Here is a 26,227-nt window from a genome sequence, read left to right as displayed (position 1 = left end):
AATTCCCTGTGAATGGAGGCATGGAAAAGAAAAACAATCCCATTTGGATAGAAATGTTTCATCATTAGGTCAACTTCACAGCAGCCCAAATAACTGTTTAGTAAAAGGTTAGTAAACATATCCTGCATTAATACGGTCTAGAGAACACGTGACCTGGGACTTTAATTTCCGCCCCTGTTAACCACGTGAGCCATCTCGCTTGCCGTACCGGGGCGGGGTACGACTACAACAGCTAGCTGCATCGTTATAGACATCAACAATAGTTGTGTCCAGTGAAGTTTATGTAATTTTGAGAGCTGCCATATTTCGCGCTTATACTCTCTGAACCTCCTACGCATCTTATCAGTATATGTTTTAATTCAATTCACCAGTTTCCTGGAATAATTTCCACCTTTCCGCTTTTATTTGTTCGCACAAATGCTAATATTAGCTAGCTAAACCTGTCATAACTTGCAACAGATACTCGTGCTAAAGGTCTGCGATAATGCCTCTATCGGAGACGGAGAATGGGTTTTCCGGTGGTGAAGGAGGAGGAGAGGCGGACGCTATTGTGCAGACTTGTGTGCTGGGCAGCTTCAGTGAGAGAGGCGAGACCACAGCCCTCATCTCCAGCCTGCCGGAGGTCCACGGAGACCTGGGGCCAAGGGAGTCTACTACAGAGAGGTTCCTAGGTGAGACGGTCACAAATAAATCAGCTTCCCCAAGATAAGCAATTTTAAGTGATTAGTTTGGAGACGTGATGGTCTGCTAATTTCTCCCTGCAGTAATAATGAACAGATATCAAGAGCAGCCTCATCTGCTGGACCCTCATCTAGGTACACTACAACAGCTAATTTACAAATAAAATCACTCAGTTTATAAAAAGTCAAAGGAGCTTGCAGTTTATAAAAACACTTCCTTCCTTATTTTGTTCCTTTTTTATTTTAGAATGGATGTTAAATATGATACTGGACTTTATAAGGAGTGAAAAGTCTCCACCTTCGTTGGTTCATTTGTGTTTCAAGTTCCTCTACGTAATCTGCAAGGTCAGTTTTCTCATTAAAAACCTCCTGACTGCACTGAATAAAAGCCGCAATGTGATTGCACTCACGCATGTCTTATGCAGCAGATTCACTAATCCTGCACGTTGTTTGTTTATTTCTGGTTAGGTCAGAGGCTATAAAATTTTCATGCAGCTTTTTCCTCATGAGGTGGCCGATGTCCAGCCAGTTCTGGACCTGATGTCCAGACAGGATCCCAGTGACTCTGAGGTGAGGCTTTAGTTTAAAGGGAAAAATAATAGCTTCACACTGATGCATCAGTTACATATACCTATAGGCAATAGTGTATATTGTTTTGATCTTTATTTATTTACTTGTTCCAGACTTGGGAAACTCGGTACATGTTGTTGTTATGGCTGTCTATGACCTGCCTCATACCCTTCGATCTTTCTCGTCTGGATGGCCACCTCGAGTCAGATGGTGGTAAGGCTAGAGAGCCTATCATGGATCGCATTCTAGCTATTGCCAAGGTTAGTTATACCAAAGTGATATGATGTTTTTATGTTTTGGCATAGCCATTGCCAAAGTCAAGAGTGCTGTGGCCTACTTAAAAAAGAAAATCGCATGGGGCCCACTTAGTCTTAAATTTTTAACTCAAATCAAAATAAGAAAGAAAGTGATGTGTTTCCTTGAAAAACTTATTTAAAAAACATAACAAAGGCTGTTGGTTATAGATAGCTAATGCTACTCAGTCATATGTAAAGTGCTAAGGCCAATGTGTGACCCACCTTCCACTGAGACACAAACTTCAGTACAAGAGTAGTGAAATTAGGTCAGAATAAGGAGTAAACCATCTCATATTACCAGTTTTTTATATACATAAACTAATTTTATAGAAATATTTAACTGTACATATCTGAGAGTAATTTTAAGGTGAATTTCTATTACTACAGTGCCTTTGCATCCCGCCAGGGGTCCCGGCCCACACTTTGGGAGTCGCTATGTAGTGTTGCGGCTTGATTTTTGATGATATATATGCCTTCCTGTACAAACTGATCCACCAGAGATTCCTTAACAAGAAAATCCAGCAGTGTGATATTGGCACTAGATTTAATCTTGTCATTTAAGATTTTTGTCAATTTTTTCAAATTTGCATAATACAGTATGTGTTTGTGTATTTTTAAACAGTATGAATAATCGCACTATTTTTTTTCTTCCACAGTCTTATCTAGTTGTGAGCGACAGTGCAAGAAATGCTGCATCTGTATTGGTATCAAAGTAAGTGGACAAATACCACACAGACACTTAAAGTTAAACAGTGTTTTTAGTAACATACCTGAGAGGTAAACATGCTCCAGTCCATGTTTTTAAATCTGTCGTGGAGTACACAACCTACTCCCATTGGCCACACTTTGATTGTCTTCGCTAATGGTTTCACACGATTGATGAGTGGTGAATATTCGGGGGAGAAACAAAGAAAGGTGATCAGACTGTCCCAGGTGGGGGAGGGGCGTTACCGTGTAGGCTCCAGCAATAGGATATCCATCCATCCATCCATTCGCTTCCGCTTATCCTTTTCAGGGTCGCGGGAGCCTATCCCAGCTGTCATAGGGCGAAAGGCGGGGTACACCCTGGACAGGTCGCCAGTCTGTCGCAGGGCCAACACATAGGGACAGACAACCATTCACTCGCACATTCACACCTAGTGGCAATTTGGATTATCCAATTAACCTATCCCCACAAGCTGCATGTCTTTGGACGGTGGGAGGAAGCCGGAGTACCCGGGGAGAACATGCAAACTCCACACAGAAAGACCCCGGCCTGATGGGGGAATTGAACTCAGGACCTTCTTGCTGTGCGGCAACAGTGCTAGCCACCGTGCCACCGTGCTGTCCTGGATAAGGATAATCTTTATTAGTCCCACACATGGGAAATTTGTTGTACCACAGCAGAAAGTGAACAGTCTAAAGTTACAGTAGCAAAAATTAAGAAAAACACTGGAGTAGGATAAGATAATAAGATACTATATACTATAGAATAGAATAAAATACTATATATAACAGAATAAAATATGTTATCAGAAAAGGAATTGCAATTGTATACACATTGTCCTGTGTTGTCCCCTCTTGTGTGGCAGGAGACATGTTGATAAAATTTAGCTAATACTGTCTTTAGGTTGGAGTGGTTGAAGTCACCTGCTACAATAAATGCAGCCTCAGTGTGTACAGGTTGTTGTTTGCTAGTGGCCGCATGGATTTCGCTCATAGCAAGCTTATCATTAGCATTAGGTGGGATATATGCACCTGCATTTGGTTGAATCTGAGCAGAGTGTAGTAATATTGTCGAGGCAATATTTCTGTCAAAGCCCTTGAGTTAAACCTGAAAGTCTGCAGTTCAACCACATGTTGATTCTTTGACTTAAAATCTTTTTAGTGATTTACATTGTTCAAATTCTTATGGACTTTATTTTAAACTTAGTTTTTTATGATCTAATAATGTTTCCCCCTGCTGTTTAATAAATTATTTCTGGTATTTGTTCCATTAGACATCTGTGTGTTGGAGTGGAGAGTGTAGCATGCAGTATTAGATTTAAGATATGGTGTGTGTTTCAGGTGCTGCTGACATCATAGTCACTTTCAGTCTAGTGGAAACCAGGGTATTTTTCAAATGACCATAATCTTAATTATTTTACAGTGTGTTGCTTCAAAGCTAAGCTAAAAAACACAGTTACGATGTTTTTAATTTTGCATCTTTATGTTTGTGAAAATATGTTTTTTACTGAAAACCATACAAGATCATTACTAAAGCATTTTGCCCCTGGTTACAAATATATCTCAGATTCGAAGTAAATTCCAACAAACAATTTAAAACTATTGATCTGTAATCAGGTCTTTATCCAGTAGAGGGCAAGATTGCTCTTGTTATATTTAGTGTCAGCGATTTGGTCTTTCATGGTGTTGTCTTATTTTACATGACTCTGCAGGTTCGTGACTCGCCCTGATGTGAAACAGAAGCGCCTCGGAGACTTTTTGGACTGGAATCTAGCCACTATATCCCAGACCAATGATCAATCATTAAGAAACATTGTGGTGTTGGATGGTGCTCTGCAGTCTCTGGTAAACATATGCGCTCACACTCAAGCCTGTATGTTGTGTGCATACTTGTCTGTGTGTGTATGTGTGTTTGAAGACAGTGTAGTCTGTGTGTATAAAAACCTGTCGAGGGGGACTTACAAGAGCTGACATGACTGGTATGCTTCACACAATAGCCTGTGTGGTTTTAGCAGGTGTGTTATGCACCTGCTGCATGTGTGGGATCTCTTGCTTCAAGTGACTTAATTCAATTTCATCTAATGATTTAAGAAAAACGTTTCTTGTTTTTTTTTTTTTTTTTAAGACAAGTTTTTTCCCATGTTACACCTTCATTGATAAGCTACGTTTAGATCACTTTGTCTAATCTAAGGTGATCTAATGGATCCCACAAGCATGCACATGAATGTTGTATAATTGGCATGTAAACTTGTATAGCATGTTTTTAAAAAGCGTCGCTTTGCACTTAATGTTTGCTAAATGAACCTGGAGCCAAGGTGTTGCTTAGGGCATTCAAAACTGGCTCTGTGCATTTAGTCTCAAGACTTCAGAACTCAAGCTTACATGTTTTTGTGGTTAATGGGAGATGCTTAAAAGTGCAGCTATGTACCAGCTGCATTAAAAAAAACAAACTATGTTACAGGCAAAGCTCTTCAAGCATGGAAAACGAGATGACCTCTTGCAGTATGGTAGGTTCCTTTTCTTTGTTCATGCACAAAGTAAGAAGCAAGACTTTGCTCTACAGCAGGGGTAGGCAACTCCAGGCCTCAAGGGCCGGTGTCCTGCAGGTTTTAGACATCACCCTGTGTCAACACACCTGAATCAAATCATTAGTTCATTCCCAGGCCTCTGGAGAACTTCAAGACATGTTGAGGAGGTAATTTAGCCATTTGAATCAGCTGTGTTGGATCAAGGACACATCTAAAACCTGCAGGACATCGGCACTCGAGGCCTGGAGTTGCCTACCCCTGCTCTACAGTCTCATTTTGGGGACAAAAATAAATAAATAAAAAGAATCACTGACATGCTGTCTCTTGTATAACTGGCATGTGATTGTTGTTTAACTAATTGTTTAATAGCTTCACTACCTGGAAAATATTTCAATCTAAGTATTAATTTCCACAAACTTTTTATATTCCTGTGTGTTCGCTCATGTAATAAATTTAATAAATAAATTTCCTCAGCTCCTGCAGTTCTACAGTGTCTGGAAAAGAAGCATCTGTCAGAGAGCAGCGAGGCCATGCTGAGGAAGCTTGGTGTCAAATTAACCCAGAGGCTCGGCCTTACCTTTTTAAAGCCCCGTTTGGCCGCTTGGAGGTCAGATTTAGTACCAATTAGTTTTTAAAATAAGCAGAAACACAGAAATGCATTTTGTGTGTGTGCTTTTTTGTAATATGCAAAATTTTCAGGTATCAGAGAGGCAACCGATCCTTAGCAGCAAACCTTTCCATGTCCCAATCGGCTGCAGACAGTACTGGTGCGACCTCTGAAGTGGAGACAAAAGAACAGGAGGAGGACTACGACATTCCCGAGGAAGTGGAGACTGTCATTGGTAAGTTTCTGCTTCCAATTAATTTAAAATGTTTGTCCTTACAAAACATTTAAAAATAATAATAAAATAAAAAAATCTGATTTGCATGTTATTCTACAGAACATCTGCTATTGGGACTGAAAGATAAGGAAACAATCGTGCGCTGGTCTGCAGCAAAGGGGTAACAAACCTTTTATATGACACTTGAAAAACCTGAACTGTTTATAAAAACGCATCCATGTTGCTGCTTGTCTTTGGTATTTTGACATGTCAAAAGCAGATCATGAGAAAGAGTTGTTGTGTTACAGTAATCTATGTTGTTTAACCCCTCAGCATTGGGAGGGTGACTGGAAGGCTTCCCAAGGAGCTGGCAGATGAGGTGGTTGGATCAGTGCTGGACTGCTTCAGGTACATTCATGCTTGGGGCATTTCGGCTCTCTCTGTTACTTACCCCTCATAGAGGGGCAATGTTCTGCGTTTTGATATGCTTTGCATGTGTTTTGATCCTGAAGCTTCCAGGAAACAGACAACGCTTGGCATGGAGGCTGCCTGGCACTTGCTGAACTGGGTAGAAGAGGACTGCTGCTGCCTTCCAGATTGACAGATGGTAGGTGATTTAATATCTCAATACTTAATGTATGATACACAGACTACTGTAAACAACTTTTATTATTTTATTAAGCATCTTTATACATATGACATGACATTTACAGTTGTCTGCTTTACAAAATTGTTCAACTTTTAGAAAACTTGCAAAATTTGCTCATCACCTTTTCAAGTCATTTCTGAGATTAAAAAAAAAAGAACAGTGTAACATTTTACATTTTTAACCTTGTAGCAGTGCTATTGGCTAAAACAGTCAAATCTTTCAGTGCTAAATCAATACAATAAGAAGTCCATTATCAATGAGGCTTTTAGACTTTAGATCAGAGATAGTCCTTATTATAGTCAGAGTTTAGTTGTTAGCAGCAACGAGATCTCCTCCTCAGAACCCGTCCGGGCGCTTTTACTCTCTTGGGTTTATGGCATTTGTTTTCAGCCTTTCCACTGTGTGGTCTTTTGATTGCTGTTGCCTTGGCCCTGGTCGTTTGTTTGCTCTTCTCTTGATAAACAGGACTTTTAGCTTCTGTGGAATCTGTCAAGGGCTCGTCTATAGTACTGAAGTCACGTGAAGACGCTGCAGAGCTTGCAATGGCTAGCTGACAGAGTGCTAGAGCTGCAGTCTGCCTCTGGTCACAAGGCTCTTCATCCAGCTTTTCAATGGAGCTCTGCTGAAGATCTTCTAAAGTGCTTGTTGGAGAGCTGCATACAGGGCTGGTCTGAGAAGTTCTGAGGCTGAGGTTCAGGGGCGACTCATGCTCTGTTGATTTCACTGTGTCTGAGCAGCTCAGTCTGTCGACAGACTGAATGTTTTCCTTGTCTTGGTTTCTTGTTGAGAGGTTGAGGGGAGCCATATCATCTGTGCTGTCGACTTCATGACGCTCTGATGAAGTTTCAGGATGTGGATCAGAATCAGACATGAAGGAAAATCTGCTGTTCGCAGCTAATCTGAAACGGAAAGGCCAAAACCATAATGTACACAACATAACAATACAATAATAGAAACAAAAACGTTTTTAAAATTAATACATCCAAAATTTTGAATTTTGCTTACCCTCTGTCTACGTGCTGAGCTGACATTTCTGCACACTCCTCTGGTCTTAAGTCATTTTTGATGTGTTGCACCGCTGTAGACGTGTTTCCTAGTTGTGGGCCGATCTGTGACTCACTGATGTTGGTGTACTGCAGCGCCTCGATGTCTCGCTGGATGATGTGAGCTTGGCTGGGTCTGTCAGGGGATCCCAGAGCTGAGCTGCCCTCTTTGGGACTCAGCCTTGTTGCCTTGTCTCCACTTTGCCCGTGGTGGCTCTCTGCTTGTGTAGAAGTGTGTGGGTGGTTCAGACTGGCACGTGAATGTATGTACAAGTCATAGTCTTTATGGCCAAAAGTTGGGCCATACATATCCAAAGGAATATATCTGTGTCCTGCAATTGGCATAGAAAGCTCGTGGGGTCTGTACAGAGTGTAAGGCAGAGGGTGCCCTGGGTGAAGAGGATGGCAGTACCTGTATGGGAAAGAGGGAAATGGGGAAGTGTTAGCTGCAGTCACTGGTTGTTGTACCATAGGCCTCTGGGGATCCAGAAAATCTGCCTGAAAGGAAGGAGAGTTTGGCTCATTCACATGGTGATTTCCTGGAAGATAGTAAGGTGGATATAGGGGCCGATCAGGCTGGAGATAAGGAGAATATTCGGGAACCAAGAGAGGCGCGAATGATTTTAAGGGAATGGATGATGAAACCGTGCTCCATGGGAAGCGTGGGCGGTTGAAAGTGGGAACAGGAGCTTGCAAGTCCTCGGTCTGCTTCACAGGTGTCTTGAAAGCTTCTGCTCCGTCACGGTTGGGTGTGACAGGTGAGAAGGCAGATGGGCGCGTCTGATCCTTTTCCTCGTTGCTTTCCGTGCTCTGTGTCTCTGAAACCATATTTGGATTTGCTGCACTCTGACTGTCCTTGATGACTGGACTGTCACACCCTACATCGACCTTTTCTGTGTCATCTGTGCTCTCAGCTTTCTTCTCTTCAGCTCCCTGCTTCTCTGGAGTGTTGTTCTGAACTGCTGGTTGGGCATTTGTTAAATCCTTAGTTTTAGGAGGGATTGCTTTTGCCATTGCCTTCATCTGTCTAGCTGTTTGCCCACCTTTCTGTGATACGAGGGAGATGGAGTTTTCACACAAGTTGTATTTCATATGGTTGAAAAGATGGGACTTTTCGTTGCAGGTGAATGGGCACTGGAAGCACTGGTACTTGAAAGGCTTGCCTGGTGGTCGGGGAATATAGTGGGGTCTTTTTGGCTTGCGTTCTTGAACAGTCTCCATCTTGATTCTGAAAGAAGAGTATAGCGTGTCATAGTTGGAGATTTAGTAATGGTTTAGATTTTACTGAAGTACCTCTATTCTAAAGTAAACATGCCAATAAATCGGCAAAAAAAACAAAACACACCCGTCTTACAAAAAAAGTCACAAATGTCAATGGACTAGGCCAGTTGCCGATGGCCAGTAAATCCATCCAAATGCCCAACCCTACTCTGTACCAGATTCCCAAGCTTGCTGTCAAGTAATGAGCCTGCTCAAGTTGTTTGACTGGTTACCGTAAAAAGTGGTTGATTTTTCGGTGAGTGTTTCTTCAGCTGCTCAGCCAGAAAATCTCTAGCTGCACAAAACACCGAGCCCTCGGGCTAATGTATTTCTGCAACTTCACAGTGCTTTGGACACCAAACAGAAATATACCCAAATATGTAAAGTAGCCTACCATATGCAAAAATGTTGCCACACGTTTGCATAGATGCAGTTCTGTCCTAGTTTCGTTTTGGTTGATTGACGGCAGCCTGCAAACACCTCCACATGTTTCGCACTTTCACTCGACAGTCGGTTTTGCGATTGCTTTGCTCATCACGCCTCCAATGTTAGAGAGTCGCTAATCCACTAGACAGTTAGACTACACACTTTCTAGCACAAACCTCGAGGGCATGTAGAGACAAGCTCGCTCCCTCTCTCGCTCTCAATCTACTAAACTCTGCGCTGTCGGCGTGGGAACCACCAGCCACCTGCTTCCCATGACTACACCTGCGGGATGAATTTATCACTTGATGAGCTCACCAGCTCAGGAGACGCATGAGTATTGGAAGTAATTGTTTAATAGTTTTTCTTGTGATACAGCGTTCACGCTAGCTGAACAATATCAGCAATTAGTAAGTCTGCAAACGAGAATGGCATCTGTAGCACTTCAGGCTTCTGAAACGAATCATCACCTAAAGCTGTAAGTTCAGTGTTGGTGGGCGGACTCAGAGGAACCTGCTTGTCATGCGCTGTTGCAAGAAGTTGCCACTCGAGTTTCTGTCCCAACTGTGGTAGCATGCAAAACCACTCCCTTCTTAAGAAGTAAAAGTCTTTCGAAAGTCTTCTTATAACAAGTCTTTATTTTCATTATAATACAGCTTTAAAAAAACAAAAACAAAGAACAAAATAAAGGATCTAAACTTACTTGTTTTTTTAAAATAAATCTGGATGGAGTGAGATCAGGTAAGTTTAGTTTTTTAAAGATGATATTCTTTAAAGAAGGCTGTCTGTCTGCTGTCTAAATAAGTATTTTAGACCTGGTTAAAAGGTTGTCTGCAGAGCTCAGATATTTACCTGTGGCTCAGTTACTGCAGCCTGAGCAGGGACTAATTAGGATCAAGAGGTAGCAGGTGCACAGTTATCCCTACCCTTTATGCAGCCAATAAAAATGGTTAGAAACACCATTACAAATCACAGTCAGTCTTATCCATTGGCAAAGAAATGCTTTGATAGAGTGCTGAAAATAAGTTTAGTGTTAATAAAAGAAAGACAAAAAAAGAAAAAAACAAAACAAACCCTACCTTCTCTAGCCAAAGGGTCAGTATCTTATCCTCTTTATCCAGTGGGCTGCTCCACGCTTCACGCCGCACGGCACTTTCTGGTCAGGACACCTCCGTCGGTACGTGCTCGGAGTTCAGAGTGGGTGAACGTGTGTGTGATCATGAATGTGTTTGATATTTGTTGTGTGGTGAGTTTCTATCTCTGAGGAGTTGTCTCACCTGTGGGTGGAGCTTTCATCTAAACAGCAAGGCCCTCGGGCAACACTGATGTACCTGGTATTAGTCAAGCCTCAAGCAATGATTTACATGTGGGGGGGGGGTTGCAATCCTTCTTCCCCTTTCTGGTTCCAACTGAACAAATAATGTATATGAAGTTTTAAATAAAGTTTAATAGCAGGCAGGCCATTTATTCTCCTATTAGTCCTTTTTATTTTCTGTTAAAACAAATGTTCTGTTATTATGAAACAGATTTATTTTGATAATCATCCTAAATAACATGCACTTACTATATTGTTCATAATCTGACCTTGAAAAGTCTTATGAACTGGTGCTAGCTTATTTTCATGTTGTATTACTCTCCTTTAATCTGGAATTGCAAAAGTCAAGCTTTGTGAAGATAAAGTAGTGATCTTTGCTTACCAAAAACATTTCATGCAGTTTGTGTAATATATATTTTGGACATTTCTGACAACTTTTCATCTCACTGCGGTGTCTGCTTGCAGTTGTGCCACTCATTATCAAGTCCCTAATCTACGAGGAAAAGAGAGGAGCGTGCAGTGTTGGTTCCAATGTGCGTGATGCTGCCTGCTACGTCTGCTGGTCTTTTGCGAGGGCTTATGAACCCAAGGAGCTCAAACCTTTTGTCACTCAGATTGCCAGGTAACCTTCCCTTATACACATGAAACACTGCTACACATAGGCAATGATGGGAATAACGGCGTTACAAGTAACGGTGCTACTTTTTTCAGTAACGAGTAATCTAACTAATTACAATTCCTATCGTTACAACGCCGTTACCGTTACTAACAAGAAAATGCGGCGCGGTCGCGTTACTATTTTTCAACAAACAGACGGTTGAAGCTGTGTTTAGCTTCCAGCACCTATAATCAGTTGCACGGAAGTAGCTGTAAGTAATCTGGGCGCTACAGCTTTAAGCAGCGGCACGCTCCCACGGGCGGCAATCACTTTCTGGCCCACGATCACTTTTTTGCACAACACCTGGAGCTAAGGGGGCAAAACAATCGCATGAGTGCTGCTGTTTGACTGAGGAAGAATAAAGTAGTTGTGGTAACCCAATCACATGACCACTTAAAGATGACAAAGCAACAAGGTGATATATACCAGTTTTTAAATTGTGTTGATAGGCCACGTAAAACCAGAGTCATGATAAACAATATATACGCATTTTTCCTCAATAGTTTCATCACGTTTACGGTCTAAGGACAGCGCTAGCAAGCACTCTCTGCTTATGACCAAAAAACAACCAAACAAAAAACACCTCTTTCGAGTTGGTGGAAAAATGTCGACCAATCAAAAAATGATATGGCAACCTGACATTTGGTTGTTTACGAATAGGGGGAAGTTTTAGGAGTGATGGCAAGAGAGAGAGAGCCAGTTTTGAGATGTGAGAGATGTGTGACGTTTAGCGTGTTTGGAGTGTGTAGTTAATGTGTTGTCTTGTGTAGTTAGTGTGTAGTGTTGTGGATAGTTTTGTGTTGTGTGTCCGAGCAATGAGGTGACTGCTATCTGCAGGTATCAAGCTGTGATGTTCTCCTTTATAGTGGACAGAAATTATTTTTTTGGAGTGGCACAAATAATTTGTGTGGCATCTTATTGAATGCAGAACAGCTGATTGTTCTGTAAATAGTTTGAAATGTTTTTTTTTAAAAAGGGTAAAAGGTAAATGGCTGCAAATAACTTGTTGTTTGCAAAACTTGTGCATATGATTTTAAAATTGGCAATTTATATTTGCATTTAAAGTTATGAAATATGATTAAATAAACATGTTTGTGGTTGTTACAGTAAAAGACCTTTTCTACTTGGAATTTATGTTTTTTTTGTCTGATTTTAGATCAATTGCGTTAATACAGTATATCAAAATGAAAACATAACTGTAAATTCAAACACGTGAGGTTGTGCTGAAAAACAATGATACCAATCAAGGCAAAGTAAATAGTTTTTAACGGTGAAATGTAGAGGAAACATCAAAAGTAGTGAAAAATGGCCAATTATACCCTGGACCCCAGAGGGTTACTTTTTTTTTTTAAAGTAAGGCAATAGTTACTTTTCAAGTAATTAATTACTTTTAGAATATTGTAACTCAGTTACTTTTTTTGAAGAAGTAACTAGTAACTATAATTAATTACTTTTTCAAAGTAATTTCACTTGTTATAGAAAATGTATAACAAACCTCATTTCCCCAGAGGAAAACTATTATCGTTATTCCACTAGTAAAATGCAAAATAATTACTTAGAGAATTATCTCCAGTTTCATTAGATTCCTTCAGTACCTTGCTGCGGTTTAATATTCAAGCAAAGTCAGCATTTATCCTCCTGAGCAGTTTAAAGTTAATGCATTTAAGAATTAGAAACACCTTTCTAATTAATATAATACAGTTGAAAATGGAGGATAGAAATTTTGCAAAGAACCGGCTGAAATCGAGAGATCGGTGCACGTGACATGTCAAGTAATCAGTCAAGTCATTTGATTGCAGCTGTTAGGAGTGACATTATCATTACAATTTGCATAGAAACTGCAAGGTGTTTTTACTGCCTCAAACCAGTTTTTCTGTGTCATATCAGTCTTGCATGTCCCCACACAGGCAACATACATCGCCATTTGATAATGTTTTCATGTGTTCAATTTAGAATAGGCTACAAGTTTGGATTTTTATGTTGTAAAAATCAAATAGATTCAGTAAAGCTCCAATTGTCTGAGGCAGTGGGTGGGAAAAGTACTTTTTTGTTGTTGTTGTTTTTAAAGCAAATGCACAACATGGGCATTATATGCTAAATAAAGGCTATAGTCCTTTTATTTTTTTTACATAGAACTTTTTATATTACGTTTCGGTTTTGAAATGACATCCAGTATCTAAAGATCTGCATTCCTGGTTTGCAGGACGTTGACATTTGGAGTATTATCTAGCATATCTGCTAAAGAGCACATTTTGCTCTGTTTTGGTGTTTGACTGAAAAACAGAAGGTTTATAGGTTTGGTGCAGAAAGGTTTATCTCAGTATTTTTTAACCCTGGTGCAGCATGAAGGGAAATTTATTTTAGAAAAACAAGGAACCAAAATCTGGTCTTTTCCTACAATCCTCATCAAATTTATAAAAATGATTTTTATGTTCTGTTACCTTAGACTGCATTATCTCTATTAGAAGTGCATTTCTTTCTGCATGTTTTCCCCTCATGTTGCTGCAGCAGCCGCTATGTTAAACTGCAGGCATTTAGTTAAGACTTCATTTGCATGCAGCATGCTTATACGGGCATGGCAAGAAGTACTGAAATCGTTGTTTGTTTGTTTTTACATGAACATTAACAGACGGTACTTGCTGAGTAAAATGTTTTATATGCCTCACTTTAAAATCAGAACTAGCTCTAAAAATAAAAACCAAGATCGGGAGATTTTCCCATCTAATGAGCAACCATGCAGAGAAGTACGACATCACCCATTGACATGTGTTCAGTCTTTGTTAATAGTAACGGTTTATCTCATCCTTGAGCTCTTTTTCTTGGTGTGCATGTATGGACCTGTGGCCTGTGACTGTGCAGACCAGCTCTGCAGTGTCAGTTTGAACCCCTGCAAATTATCATCAGCAGTCGCGACAACACCCTCCCTTTCTCTAGCCTACAGGACTGCCAGGTTTCGCCTGCTGTTGTAGGTTTCGGTCGCCGTTTGGCAGCAATGCTAAGACAAGCTGGTTCCTGCTCTATTCATCAAAGCTTGATGACATTCACAGAAAACTCACTTTTGTCAGTGGCTTGGGGGCACACTCATGCACTTGTATTCTTACTAACTTAAATAAATAAACTATATACTAATTGTAGCAGTGGTAAAAGTAATTTAGAGTAAGCTTTATGTCTAGAGTTCAGCCAGGAAGTTTGTTTTCTAAACCCTCAGGGTGAGGGCAGTTAGCATAGCCAAATTGGGCAGCTGGTAAATCTCCATGCTGGGATCTTGCTGAAGCTGGGTACATGAAGGGAAAAAGGACAACAGCAGTCAGTCTCAGCCTGTCACAGGTTGGCCCCCACTTAAACGTGGTGTGGGGATATTTAGGTCAGAAGGCAGTCGTGCTTAATCATATTATGGTTTACCGTCTGTGCTGAGAATCTGTGGTTCACAATCACAGTTTGCAATAATGATGTAATTGAAACCTAGCATCTGACTCATCTGTGTGCTCATAAGAATCTGTACACTGTTGGTGAAGATTGAGGTTAATTTCACAGGAATGGGGCAGTCTAACATTTATATTAGTATATTTTTAATTCCATATGCATAAAAACTGTATTTAAGCGTTAACTACAGAATTTTCTAAAATTGAAGTATCCGTCAAGCAGAAAAATTATAAAAACAAAGTACAAGAAGGCTGATTCATCTTTACTTAACGCCCTGTGACAAGAAAAAGTTATTACCTTCTCCAACACGTTTGGTGGCGGTTGAATGTATTTAACATATACTTTGTGTCTTTCTGCAGTGCTTTGCTGATCACTGCTGTGTTTGATCGAAATGTTAACTGCCGCAGAGCTGCATCTGTAAGTTCTCTTTTCGACATCCCATGCTTTCCTAACTAAGACATACAGTTACAGGACAGCAGTTCATTTTGTCTCTTTTTGTCCCAGGCTGCCTTCCAGGAGAATGTCGGCAGACAGGTTTGTGACCTCAGTATTGACTACATGAACATTGTGACTAACAGAATCGCTGTGATTTGAAGCTTATTTGTTGCCAAATATCTAGCTCATGCTCAAACTTGCCTTGTTAGTGAGAACCTTTTAAGTAAAGAAATAGCCTCCCAGTATGGCTGCAGGGCACCAGCAAAAGCTTGATTTGCAAGTAGACCTCGAGCAATAACTCTGTGAGATCGTTTCTTGAATTTGGAACCTAACTGTGTGTTTTCTATCTCATAATCATGAGCTCAGTGTTTAATAATATGAGCAACCTTTAATTAATGAAATGCAGTAGAAACATCTCAGCACTTTCTTGGTTTCTTGTGTCTCAATAGGGGACATTTCCTCATGGTATTGACATCTTAACAACAGCAGACTACTATGCAGTTGGTAATCTCAACAACTGCTACCTGAACATCAGGTAAGAAACACTGCACAAATCACAGTAGCCTAAAAAATAAATGTTGTAAACAGGTAATACATTTTCTTTTCACACTGGCACAGCACAGAATTAAATCTCAGTTTTTCCTAACATTACTGTTTATGTGTGTTGTCCCTAATTAAAAATATCTTATCTCACTATAAGTGACAAGCAAGAAAAAAATCATTCGGGCCAAAAGTGGGTTGTGTACTCTCTCTCTGGAACAGCGGTCCCCAACCTTTTTTGCGCCACGGACCGGTTTATGCCCGACAATATTGTCACGGACCGGCCTTTAAGGTGTCGCGGATAATTACAACAAAATAAAACTAGTACCGGTACCGAAAAAAAGAAGATTTATTCATAACACACGTGAAAAGACCCAGGAAAACAGAGTTAATGATAAAAACGATAACAAAATAACGCTGAAAACCGATAAAAACCCTGAAAACCATACATTTCACACCCGAGCCTCAACTCTTGCGGCCCGGTACCAAACGACTCACGGACCGGTACCGGTCCGAGGCCCGGGGGTTGGGGACCGCTGCTCTAGAAGATAGACCCTGCCTCCCACTCTAAAAAGAGAAACCTGTCCAGAAATGTCATAATCTTGGATTCTTCTTTGACTGATGACAAAATAAGGTCACACTTTATTATGTCTATAAGAAAATGACACTTTTTTCCATTTTATACTATAGTAAACACTTTCCTTATTTCTTGATTAATCAGTTTCAAGACCTTTTCAGTACAGCAAACTGGTCTTTGTGTGCACTGCAGTCTTATTCAGAGTGAAATAGACAGTAAACCATGGCATGCTTCAGGGAGTGGCTACCTTGTGATTGACAAGTTGCCACAACACGAGCACACCTCATCTTTGCTATGTCAATGGGCTCCACTCTTCACTCGCTTCAAATGAACCTTTTACATAAAGTGTACAGTCCATCATCACATCATCACATGACCTTGGGTTAAGGTAACTGAGTTGTAACGGCACCAAAAATCTTAATATTATAACCCAGTATATACATTTGATAAAGTGTATATTGAAGCCAGAGCAGAAAAACTTTAGCCTTTACAAGAATCTGCACCTTTGGCAGGAATGTGTCACCAACTTAGTAAACATTTAAGCGGTGAAAACGAATAAAGATGCTAGCCTCAGGGCATGAATGAATACAGAACGAGGAAGGAACATAGCACAGTGATAGCAGATGTGATTTAAGTGTGGCTAAACTGATGTTTGCATTCTATTGGTTACCAAAACATGCATAAAACTGTTATGTGTGTTGTTATTTTTTTATTACTTGTCTCAAAGTGTCTATATAGCAGGTTTCCCAGAGTACACCAAATCCATGATCGACCATTTAGTAGCTATGAAGATCAACCACTGGGATGGGTAAGTACTTGCATTAATAATGCTGCCAAATGTGAAAAGGACACTGTTTTGTTTTCACTTATTTATTTATCTATTTATCTTTGTGTATATATTTTGCAGTATGATTCGAGAGCTTGCCACTAAAGCTCTCCACAACTTGACGCCTCAAGTGCCTGATTATATGGCAGCAACAGGTAAACAATGTCACCCTACCTGTTCCTCAGTCAATGTTTGTCTTTTAGTTCAACTGCTAAATGCTTTATGAAACTGAATGAAACCTTCAATTAAAAATAAAGAGTGGAAATTTTATACTCCCCCTCCCTGCTCGGTTTCAGTTTTACCGCAGCTGTTGAAAATGGCCGTGGGTATTGATCTCCATGGCCGGCATGGAGCCATCCAGGCTTGCGGGCAGATCACACATGCTCTGTACAAAGTGGGCCTTCAAACCAACAGGTAGGCTTTATATACACAATAAAAGTAGCATTAGCTAGGGTTGGTCTAGAACTGAAACTTCTTTTTAAACCTTAATGTACACGGGTTAAAAACACTTTTTAATCAGAGTAAAGCATTAAGTCAGTTAAACTTCTGGCATATTAAAGTGGTCGTTTAAGTAGCAGAGGGGGTTGTTGGTTTGATTCTCATGCTTTGGTGTTAATTAAATTAACAACAGGTGCACTAGAGGGGAAACAATGACACAACCCCCAACACAGGAATGGTTTTACAGACCACTTCTACATTTTGCTAGTTTAAGTGTCACTACTGCTAGCATGAGGCCATACCTCACTGGACCTTGCAGAGGTTTCACTGATAGTCCTCCAGGATGGCGCATCAATATGTGCCACTGGCAAAGGATTTACTATATCACCCAGCACAGTCTCAGGAGCATGGAGGAGTTTCCAGGAGGCAGACAGTTACTGTAAGAGAGCTGGACAGGGTCGTAGAAGGTTGTTAACCCCTTAACAGGACTGATATCTGCTCCGCCTATCTGCTTGTGTAAGAAGGAAGAAAATGAGCACTACCAGAGCCCTATAAAATGACCTCCAGCAGGCCACTAGTGTGAATATCTCTGACAAAACAATGAGAAAAAGCCTTCATGAGGCTGGCCTAAGGGCCTTACAGCCTGTAGCACCCCGTGCTCGTAGCCCAATTAGCATTTGCTATAAAATAGCACATTTGGCAGGACCGTGTGCTTTTCACAGATTAGAGCAGGTTCACCCTGAGCACACATGACAGACGTGAATGGATCTGGAGAAGCCAGGGAAAATATTGATTCCTGTGACATCATTCAGTATATGGTGGTGTGTCATTGATGGTTTGGGGAGACATATCTATGGAGGGATGCACAGACCTCTACAGGCTAGCCAACAGCACACTGACTGCCATTAAGTATCAGGATGAAATTCTTGGACTCATTGCCAGACCCTATACTGGCGCTTTGGGTCCTGGCATTCTCCTGGTGGACAAGAATGTCCGACCTCATGTGTCCAGGCAGTTCCTGGAGGACGATGATACCCTTGACTGGCCCCCACAATCACCTGACCTAAATCCAGTAGAGCACCTTTGGTACATTATATTTTGGTCAATCTGATGCCACCAGGTAGTACAAGATCTCAGTGATGCCCTGATTGAAATCAGGGACGAGATTCCCCCAGGACTCTATCTTTCATCTCATTAGAAGCATGCCCTGATGTTGTCAGGCATGCATGGAAGCACATCGGGCCATACAAATTTCAGTAAAATGGACTCCCTGAATATGGCATCTTTTTGTTACTAACACATTACTGAGTCCTTATCAATATAGATAACCCATAACGATTTGATGTGTTTTCAAAGTGTCCATGTAATTGTTTTAGCAGCGTGCTTTGACAGTGCCCTGTAAGCCTTTGGCACATTAAATGATGGCACTATTAAAATCGGGCTTGTATTTGTCCCATAGGACTGTGGTGGACATGATTTCTCCAGAATGTGTGGATGCTTTAAAGAACATTCACCAAATGGTAAGTGCATGAACTTAAAAATAGTTTCAAGATTAACTTCAAATTAAACAAACTTTGCTCTTCTTGCTCATTTAAATTTGTTGGCCCACTTTCAGCTACACGACCGAAAACAGTACAGGTATGCTGAAATAATCTGTTTAGCTTTGCAGTATGGCAGATCAGTAATATATTACTCGTATTACAATTATGTTTATTTTGTTACATAGGGGCTTTGGTGGAGAGCTGATGAGACCAGCAAGTAAGTTTACATTCAAAGTTGGAATTTAAAAAATAGTTGCATGACATGCTGACGATTCCTGATTGTTTGTTTTTTATTTTTTCACAGTTTGTAGTCTTATAGAAAAGCTGTCCCTGTCCAAAATGCCTTTCAAGAACGACCCCATCATTAGTAAGGCAGTTCTTTACAGCACTGAGGTTTTGCTTTTCTTTTTTTTTCCAGCATCACAACTAACAGTATGTATTATGTTACAGCTGGCTGGCAGTGGATTATAGACGACACCATAAAGTCTCTTCATCTTGTTTCTAGTGGAGCAAAGGATGGCATTATGGTAAGCTTAATGCCTTTTCATTCTTCTCTAATGTTGAGGTCATTCCAGGAACCAGTGAGAATGATGATGCTCATTTTTATACGTCAGTTATATCTGTTTATTGTAACCAATCAATAGAGCAAAACACAGGTATCTGTAGTATAAGGTAAAGTGGTTGCTCCACCAGAGTGTGTACTAGTTTGGTCATTTTCAAAGCTGTGGAATCAAATACTGTCACCATTTGTTTATTTGTGGACTATTTTCTGTTTTCTACTCTCTGGCCTTCCCTTTCCTGTGTCTGCAGGCTGCACTTGTATCAGCCTTGTCTGCCTTGTGTGAGGAGTACTACCAGGCCAGTCCAGGCCAGGCTGACCCACAAATGCAAGGTAGCTTAGCTATGGTTTTCTCATTATTCTATAACCAAATATGGATTTCATCTGTATGATTTGGTTAATGTCTGTAACATGTCCGTGTCCTTACATGTTTAGATGCTCTGGTGTCTCAGTACACTGAAGGGCTTAACAACCCACAGATGCTCACTCGTTGCGGATCTGCCCTGGCCCTCGGCTGTCTGCCAAAATTTATGATCCATGGCAAATTGAAGCAGGTGTGTTTGAAGTGTGTCCACACTTTCATTTTCAAGCTGTTTTCCATCTAGCTGTCTCTGCATTTTAGGTATAAATTGGTTTGTGTGTTTGCGATAGATCATTGAAGGCCTTCGGCAGCTGTGCGCTGAAACCCAGAAGGAAGGGACTTTTACTGAGGCGAGGAGAGATGCAATCACATCAGTAGCTCAGTGAGTATTCATATGCACACGCTTATTGCCTTCTCATCTTCTATCTACATTTTTTTCTACCCTGTTGTTTCTTTGGTGTGTATTTGTGCACTGTTATGTTTGTTTGTCTGTCCTCGGCTCTTTGCCTGCTAGTTTAAACACGTGGATATGTAGACAGTGGTGCTAAAATAAACAATTGGCCGACTATACCTGCAGGACCTGAAGGGCATGTCTGGCCATTTCTCCGATAGCATCTTTCCTCAAAATTCAAATTTAATTTCTTTGCTGTGGTTTGTGTATATTTCTCGTTGTCCTTTTAAATTATGTTTTGATTTGCAAACTATTTTTCATTTTCTCCACCAGAGTGAGTGTGAAAGCAGGCGCATGTGCTGAAGGCTCTCCGGACTCTACCCTGTGCTCTGCAAATGTAGATGAGGTGTATGGCACTCTCCTCTCCAGTATGGTCGATTACACCACCGACAGCAGAGGGGATGTCGGGGCCTGGTGAGTGAAATTGCTCCTCAAAGGCACATATGTTCTTTTAACCACCTCGGGGAGGAAGAATTCTTCCCCATTGAGACGTCTGGTCTTCTGTCCCTCCACAAAGGGACGTGCCCATGTCACAGGTAGCTCCAGGCCACGGTTACCGACACGCCTGGAATGTCACCAGGCTTGTCACTTGTCTCCAACATGGGATGGGCTGCTTGCTTTACACTGTCTAGTAATCTTGTTATTTCCTTCTTTCTCTTGAATCGCTTTTCTTCCTTGTTTACCTGCAATCTTTTTTTTTTCTTTCGTAATAACACTGAATGAAGACAGTCCTTCCCTTATTTTCATCATATATAATCAAGAATTCACAAGTTGCTTGTGTTTAAGTTTTGAATAAACACCCTGATCAGCATTTCACATAAACAAATTGTGCCCTTTAGCCATGAAACTAATTTGACTGTAAAACTGCAGAATCCTGTAAAACTGCAACGGTCTTCTGTTGTTTATGCGGCTGTAGCTCAGCAGGTAGAGCAGTTCAAATACTGACTGGAAGGTTGGTGGTTTGATCCCCTGGTTTGATCCCTTGATGAATCCATCAGAGGGTGAATGTGTGTAACATTAGATAGAAAGCACTTAAGCATAGAAAAAAAAAAGTGATTGAATGAGTAAGAGTGAATGGGTGAATCAGGCATGTAGTATAAAGCGCTTTGAGTGCCCAGATGGAGTAGAAAACGACTATATAAGTTCCAGTCCATTTAGATTACCTTAAAAAAAAGTAATAGATTGATAGATTTAATAGAAAGTGGTGGGGTTTATTCAAGCCCATGCCATTTAAATATACTGTGTGTGTCACTTGCTCAGGGTCAGAGAGGCGGCAATGACTAGTCTGAAAGATGTGACTATGCTGGTGGCTAGCAGTGCTCCAGAAATCCTTTCAGCAGACATGTGAGTACGAATCTTTAATTATTTAAATATGTTCTGTTTTTTCTGTATGTTCTAGGCTCTCCAACTTTACTTTTACTGTTTATTGTTGTCATATAAATTATATCCAATGTTGCCTTTGAGCTTCTTGTAGTTCAAGATCTTTTTTCTTAAGTCTTGATGGCAGCAAAACTTGTATAAACACAACTGTGAGAGAATAGTGATAGTGCTCATTGTCTTTATTTCACACTAATGTATGTAGGGTGAAATGTATGATGTGCTGCCTGGCCCAGCAATCTGCCGAGAAGATTGATCGCTACAGAGCCCACGCTGGCACCATCTTCCTTCACCTCCTTCACAGCACAGATCCTGTAGTACCTCACATTCCCCACCGAGAGGAGCTGTTGGGCATTTTCCCCATGTGAGTCACTACCACAGTTAACCAGTAGCTTTAGGAGCTTTAATAATTGCTATAATTTTAACCAGCCTTTTGTGTTTGGTCGGTTTTGGCACATGCACATGCAGTTTAACAGTGTTTCGTAGATGACAGCTTTATTTGCTGATCTGTGACCCATTTGCTCTGTGTTTCAGTGAGACCACAACCACTCTGAACTGGAATGCTCCATCTCACGCTTTCAAGTATATCGCCCAGCTGCTGGGATTGTTTGAGTATCAGTACCACACTCTGCTGGGGCTCACCGTGTCTGTGGGAGGAATCACAGAGTCCACAGTAGGTGGAGAAGTTGAATATTGTCAAATCTTTACATTGTTATGTGCAGATGGGTGATAGTTTTAATCTGTAAACGTCTAAAAGGTTGGCAGTGAGGGATTTAGAGATTTTCACCTATTGAGCTGTAAAGTTTGATCACCGGTAGGAATGATTTCCTGCTTCTGTGGCTGTCCACTACCCTGAGTCTGCTCCCACAGCAAAGGGGATCGCACTGGCTAACACAGACTCGAAAGACATCATCCGGTAGATGTTAAAGAACTCAGTCGTCTCAGAAAAGAGGGACAAATTTAGCACCTCTTATTGTGGGCTTTTGTGTTTTTAATGAAGTCCAGTAGATGTTTAATGATATTTGTGCGTAGAATAAAGCAGTGGCTTATTATAGAAATGTACTTTTCAGCATTAAACATCCCACAATAAGATCAACACACAATAAGATTTGTGTTGATACTCAGGTTGAGTTTAGACCAGCAGGGGGAGCTTTCAGTCTAATCTCGTGTCTGACGTATAACACCTGCCTTTACGGCAGTCCATCGAGTCATTGATACCAGCTATGTTACTCATCTCCACCTGATTACGTCTTGTCTTTTTTATGGCCAAGCGTGAGTCAGACTTACCTACAGATTCAAAATGGGAACATCCCATAGGTTGTATCTGGAGTTTAGCTAATTTCCTGTCCTAATATTTTACTCAACGTCAGTCGGGAGACTCAGCTGGGGTTGATCAAGTTTCCCCCCTTCGTCTGTTATGACCTAACCTGTTAAAACCAATCACTCGGAGGAGAACTTGCACACACAAATTGGAGCCAGTTAGGTTATTTCTTAGCTTTTAGTGTTTATAGATGTACTAAAGAAAATAAGTTTAATGCTTGTAATAGCAGCAGTGGGGCCAGTAAAGTCAAACTTGTCTTCCAGTGGTGGCCTAAATATATTCCCCAAGAGGCAATCAAGCTCTCGTCCTGGTCTTCCAGTGGTTTTTACTGCAGATACATCCTCAGAGATGAGAAGTAGTGATATGTTTGCACAGGGTTGCATTTAGGAAACTGAGCCAAGACTGCATCAATCCATGGGCCAAGAATACTGTTCTCACACCACAGGCACATATTCACACAGGCCAGAGAGACATGAAGCATCTACCAACTTTCCAGGAATTGTGTGGACGTAGATGGCCCACATGACCCTGAAAAAGAGCAGCCACACAACAGAAAAAAGTTGGAGGCGTAAAACAGAAAATTAACCACTGAAACATTAAAAACTGTTATTATTATGTGTATATATGTGCATTAATGTGGATGAGATTTTCAGCCAAGAGTTTCTTAGTAACTCTGTTTATAGGGCATTGTGCAACTATATTATGTTGCTATCTTGCAAATGTCAAGATTTGACACTTTCTTCGCTGTGGTCTGATAATATCTGATGCTTTTCTTTCCCAGGCTCCTCAAGTTTGCACTCGCTCAGCAATAACTTCACAGTAATTTTAATATTATAGTCCAGGTTTCTGTTTTTTCTCAGTTTTTTTCTATTTACATTTCCTACCTTTGCCTTTGAATGACAGGAAAAGAGTCGTAACACGGCAGTGTTTTTGTACTGCATGTACACGTACTCTTGGGTTGTCAATCTGTCCTGTCTTATTGAATTTATTGTCTCTTAAACACCGTGAGACACTTTTTTCCATTTGGAACAAGCATTAAACTATAGACACGGACCTTACAGTGGCCAAAACTTGGGTGTTATTATGTATGATCAGTTAAAATGATGTAGTTTTATATACAAAAAGCTCAGACTTCATCTTCACTGTGACATCATACTGTTTTACAATAACACTTTATTTATTTTTTTATATATATTTACTAGTTTTTTCTGTTTCTGTTTAGGTGCATTTCTCTTCCCAGTCTCTGTTTGACCATCTGAAATTGATTCAGAGCGATAGTGCTGCTTTGGGACAATTTGGAGAAACGTTGCTGAGGATCTTCAGAGACAATCTTCACAATGACAGGTACGTGATGATGTGAGGCTTTTTTTTATCTGTCCTGTTTTCAGTACATTACACTTGTAAAAGCTGCATATATTCTCTTTTCTTTTCCTTTTAGAGTGTCCGTTTCCTTTCTTAAGATGCTCAATCAGATTCTTGCTAACAGCTGCTTCGAAATATTCACCATGCAAGAGAAGTGAGTGCTGTGATTTGTTTTTCTTTCTTTGTATTAAACTAAATGTGGATGTTTGTCAGAGCTAAACTTTTTCTGCCTGTGTTTTCTTAGTCATCCGTTCTGTGTGGACCTTTTGGCCCTTTGCAAAGAATTCAAGAAGTCCAAAGACATTTCCAAGCTGCGAGCATGTATATCAGTGTAAGTCTCTGTCTCACTGATAAATGCACACATGATGCAAATCGCTAAAGCTAAATGTATGTTGACTATGCCGGTTTGTGTTTCCCAGTTTATGTGGGCTGATCCAGTTCCAAGGTGAGGTGAGAAAGAAGGTTTTGTCCCAGCTGCTGCTGCTGCTCTGCCATTCATTTCCTGTGGTAGGTTTACTTGGAGCGTGCACCGCTATCCTTGAAGCAGGATTGTTGGGTTTTTTTGATCAACAGTTTCATCCAGGTGGAAAGATCTCAACACCTAATTACTGTACATTCAGCTTTGTTTATGTTTTTTGTATATTTATAGCCAGCTCTAAGGAAAACTAGAGCCCCATCACGTTGTATTTTTGAGTGGACTAAAGGGGACCTATTGTGCTTTTCCTTATTTTGTCACGCTGTTACAGAGTGCAAAATTGGCTTTCAGACTTCTCTAAACACAGTTTCTAGTTTCTTCTGCTCTGAAAAGCCCTGGCAGTGAGCACATAAGCCCCACCCACCTGCTGATCAAAGCTTTTGTTTGTGAGAGGCAACCTATCAGAAGGAAGGGGCCTCAAAGCAAGAGGAGCTAAAACAGCTTTTTTTCCTCCAGACAGTGTATCAACAGAACTGTATTAGTATTAGATATATGAATCCTTTTGAACTGTGAATCATGCAAAGCTACTCAAGTAGAGTCCAAGAATAAAAATAAATGTGAGCATAACGTGCTCGCTTTTAATGAATGGATGAATTGATATGCATGTGGCTTTGGACACATGCAGGGTGATGATTATTGTCATCAGGTCTAGTTCTCAGTTTATATGTTTGGATCAAGCATAGCTGATTGCTGGAATAGCTCTTGACTCTTGTTCTAATTTGTATTTCTCACAACTGTAGATAAGAAAGACCACAGCCAGCCAGATGTATGAGATGCTTCTGACCTACGATGATGTTGTTGATCCAGAGGTGTTGGATGATGCCATGACTTTGCTAAGTGACACTAACTGGTAAGTAGTCATACTGGAGGCAGCTGTTAAATAAACTGACTATAAGCAGTATGTAAAACGTTGCCATGCTCCTTTCCAGGGAAAGTGACCTCGCCACAGTTCGGCCACATAGGAATCAGCTTTGCGACTGGTTAGGAGTCCCCAGGCCACAACCAGTTACAAAGGTAACCATTTAGCGTAATTATTGAGAGTTTAGAGCACAAGGCAAACAAATTGAATTGAGTTGATCCTAACTGCTGTCTTTAATCAGCAGGGCCCTGTCCAGGTTTCCTGATCACTCACAGGAAATGAAGAACACCCCATGTCAGGTAGCTCTTCTAACTGCCAATAAAACACATGGAAACAGTCGAAATACAATAAATGTATAAAAGAAATTACTTGATTTGTTGTGTTGTTATTACTAAGACACACCTGCATAAAGGTTATATCTCTATCACTTTGCGTGCGTTCTGGTTACAGCCTAATGTCACTTTGGTTTCAGTAGAGCTGTTTACTTGTAATCTGCACCTGGAATGACACAGATAGATGAAACTTAAACTGTAGTCTACGTACACTCCAGGGGGATGTTTTCATTTAGCCATGTTGGCACACACCGTGGAATCTCACTGAGGCCTACGCAGACCTACTTTTTCTGCATCGGTGGAAGTGCCAAGGGCTAGAGGAGTATCGGGGCCTGATAGCAGAGCCTCCCTGGTGCTCTGTGGTACAGAGCCTTTGTCATCAGAGGCTGATAGTAGCCACAT

At 40.8% G+C, this 26,227-nt stretch overlaps 2 protein-coding genes across 3 annotated transcripts; one reads left to right on the top strand and one right to left on the bottom strand.

The window, feature by feature from the left end:
* The first annotated feature begins 29 nt into the window (after positions 1-29).
* tbcd (tubulin folding cofactor D) lies at positions 30-25,858 on the top strand. Of its 2 annotated transcripts, none has more exons than XM_012921396.4 (39): positions 30-671; positions 765-815; positions 928-1,025; positions 1,149-1,250; positions 1,364-1,510; positions 2,203-2,258; positions 3,964-4,096; positions 4,713-4,758; positions 5,254-5,386; positions 5,479-5,621; positions 5,721-5,781; positions 5,934-6,008; positions 6,113-6,207; positions 10,756-10,912; positions 14,731-14,788; positions 14,876-14,905; positions 15,256-15,341; positions 16,651-16,731; positions 16,831-16,904; positions 17,046-17,163; positions 18,647-18,707; positions 18,803-18,825; positions 18,914-18,945; positions 19,033-19,095; positions 19,179-19,255; positions 19,539-19,620; positions 19,723-19,841; positions 19,939-20,030; positions 20,373-20,513; positions 21,360-21,443; positions 21,682-21,840; positions 22,011-22,149; positions 24,020-24,141; positions 24,236-24,313; positions 24,404-24,490; positions 24,579-24,666; positions 25,375-25,484; positions 25,564-25,648; positions 25,738-25,858. In XM_012921396.4, the coding sequence occupies exons 1-39, from the start codon at positions 485-487 to the stop codon at positions 25,756-25,758; spliced, it is 3,594 nt and encodes a 1,197-aa protein (XP_012776850.1). In that variant the 5' UTR covers positions 30-484; the 3' UTR covers positions 25,759-25,858. The 2 variants fall into 2 exon arrangements, with proteins under 2 accessions (XP_012776850.1, XP_014264377.1); XM_014408891.3 differs by having other exon boundaries at positions 25,735-25,858.
* On the bottom strand, positions 6,261-10,222 carry znf750 (zinc finger protein 750). The gene is made up of 3 exons (XM_004559500.4): positions 10,055-10,222; positions 7,255-8,520; positions 6,261-7,148 (listed from the first exon to the last, which is right to left on the bottom strand). Exons 2-3 carry the CDS (start codon positions 8,511-8,513, stop codon positions 6,563-6,565), a joined length of 1,845 nt encoding a protein of 614 aa, XP_004559557.2. The 5' UTR covers positions 8,514-8,520; positions 10,055-10,222; the 3' UTR covers positions 6,261-6,562.
* Positions 25,859-26,227: the final 369 nt, after the last annotated feature.

This window comes from Maylandia zebra, linkage group LG4 (genome assembly GCF_041146795.1).
Source record: "Maylandia zebra isolate NMK-2024a linkage group LG4, Mzebra_GT3a, whole genome shotgun sequence".
In the NCBI taxonomy this organism is placed as follows: domain Eukaryota; kingdom Metazoa; phylum Chordata; class Actinopteri; order Cichliformes; family Cichlidae; genus Maylandia; species Maylandia zebra.
Note: the sequence above shows the minus strand (reverse complement) of the source record. Positions and strands in the feature narration are given on the sequence as shown.

What these genes read in the sequence shown, in the direction of transcription:
- znf750 (XM_004559500.4), bottom strand. Translation starts at nt 8,513, where the DNA reads ATGGAGACTGTTCAAGAACGCAAGCCAAAAAGACCCCACTATATTCCC. An exon ending in GCTCAGCACGTAGACAGAGG is followed by an intron (nt 7,149 to 7,254) that starts GTAAGCAAAATT and finishes TTTCCGTTTCAG; the next exon opens with ATTAGCTGCGAACAGCAGAT.
- tbcd (XM_014408891.3), top strand. Translation starts at nt 485, where the DNA reads ATGCCTCTATCGGAGACGGAGAATGGGTTTTCCGGTGGTGAAGGAGGA. An exon ending in TTTGTCACTCAGATTGCCAG is followed by an intron (nt 10,913 to 14,730) that starts GTAACCTTCCCT and finishes GTCTTTCTGCAG; the next exon opens with TGCTTTGCTGATCACTGCTG. An exon ending in AGGAGAATGTCGGCAGACAG is followed by an intron (nt 14,906 to 15,255) that starts GTTTGTGACCTC and finishes GTGTCTCAATAG; the next exon opens with GGGACATTTCCTCATGGTAT.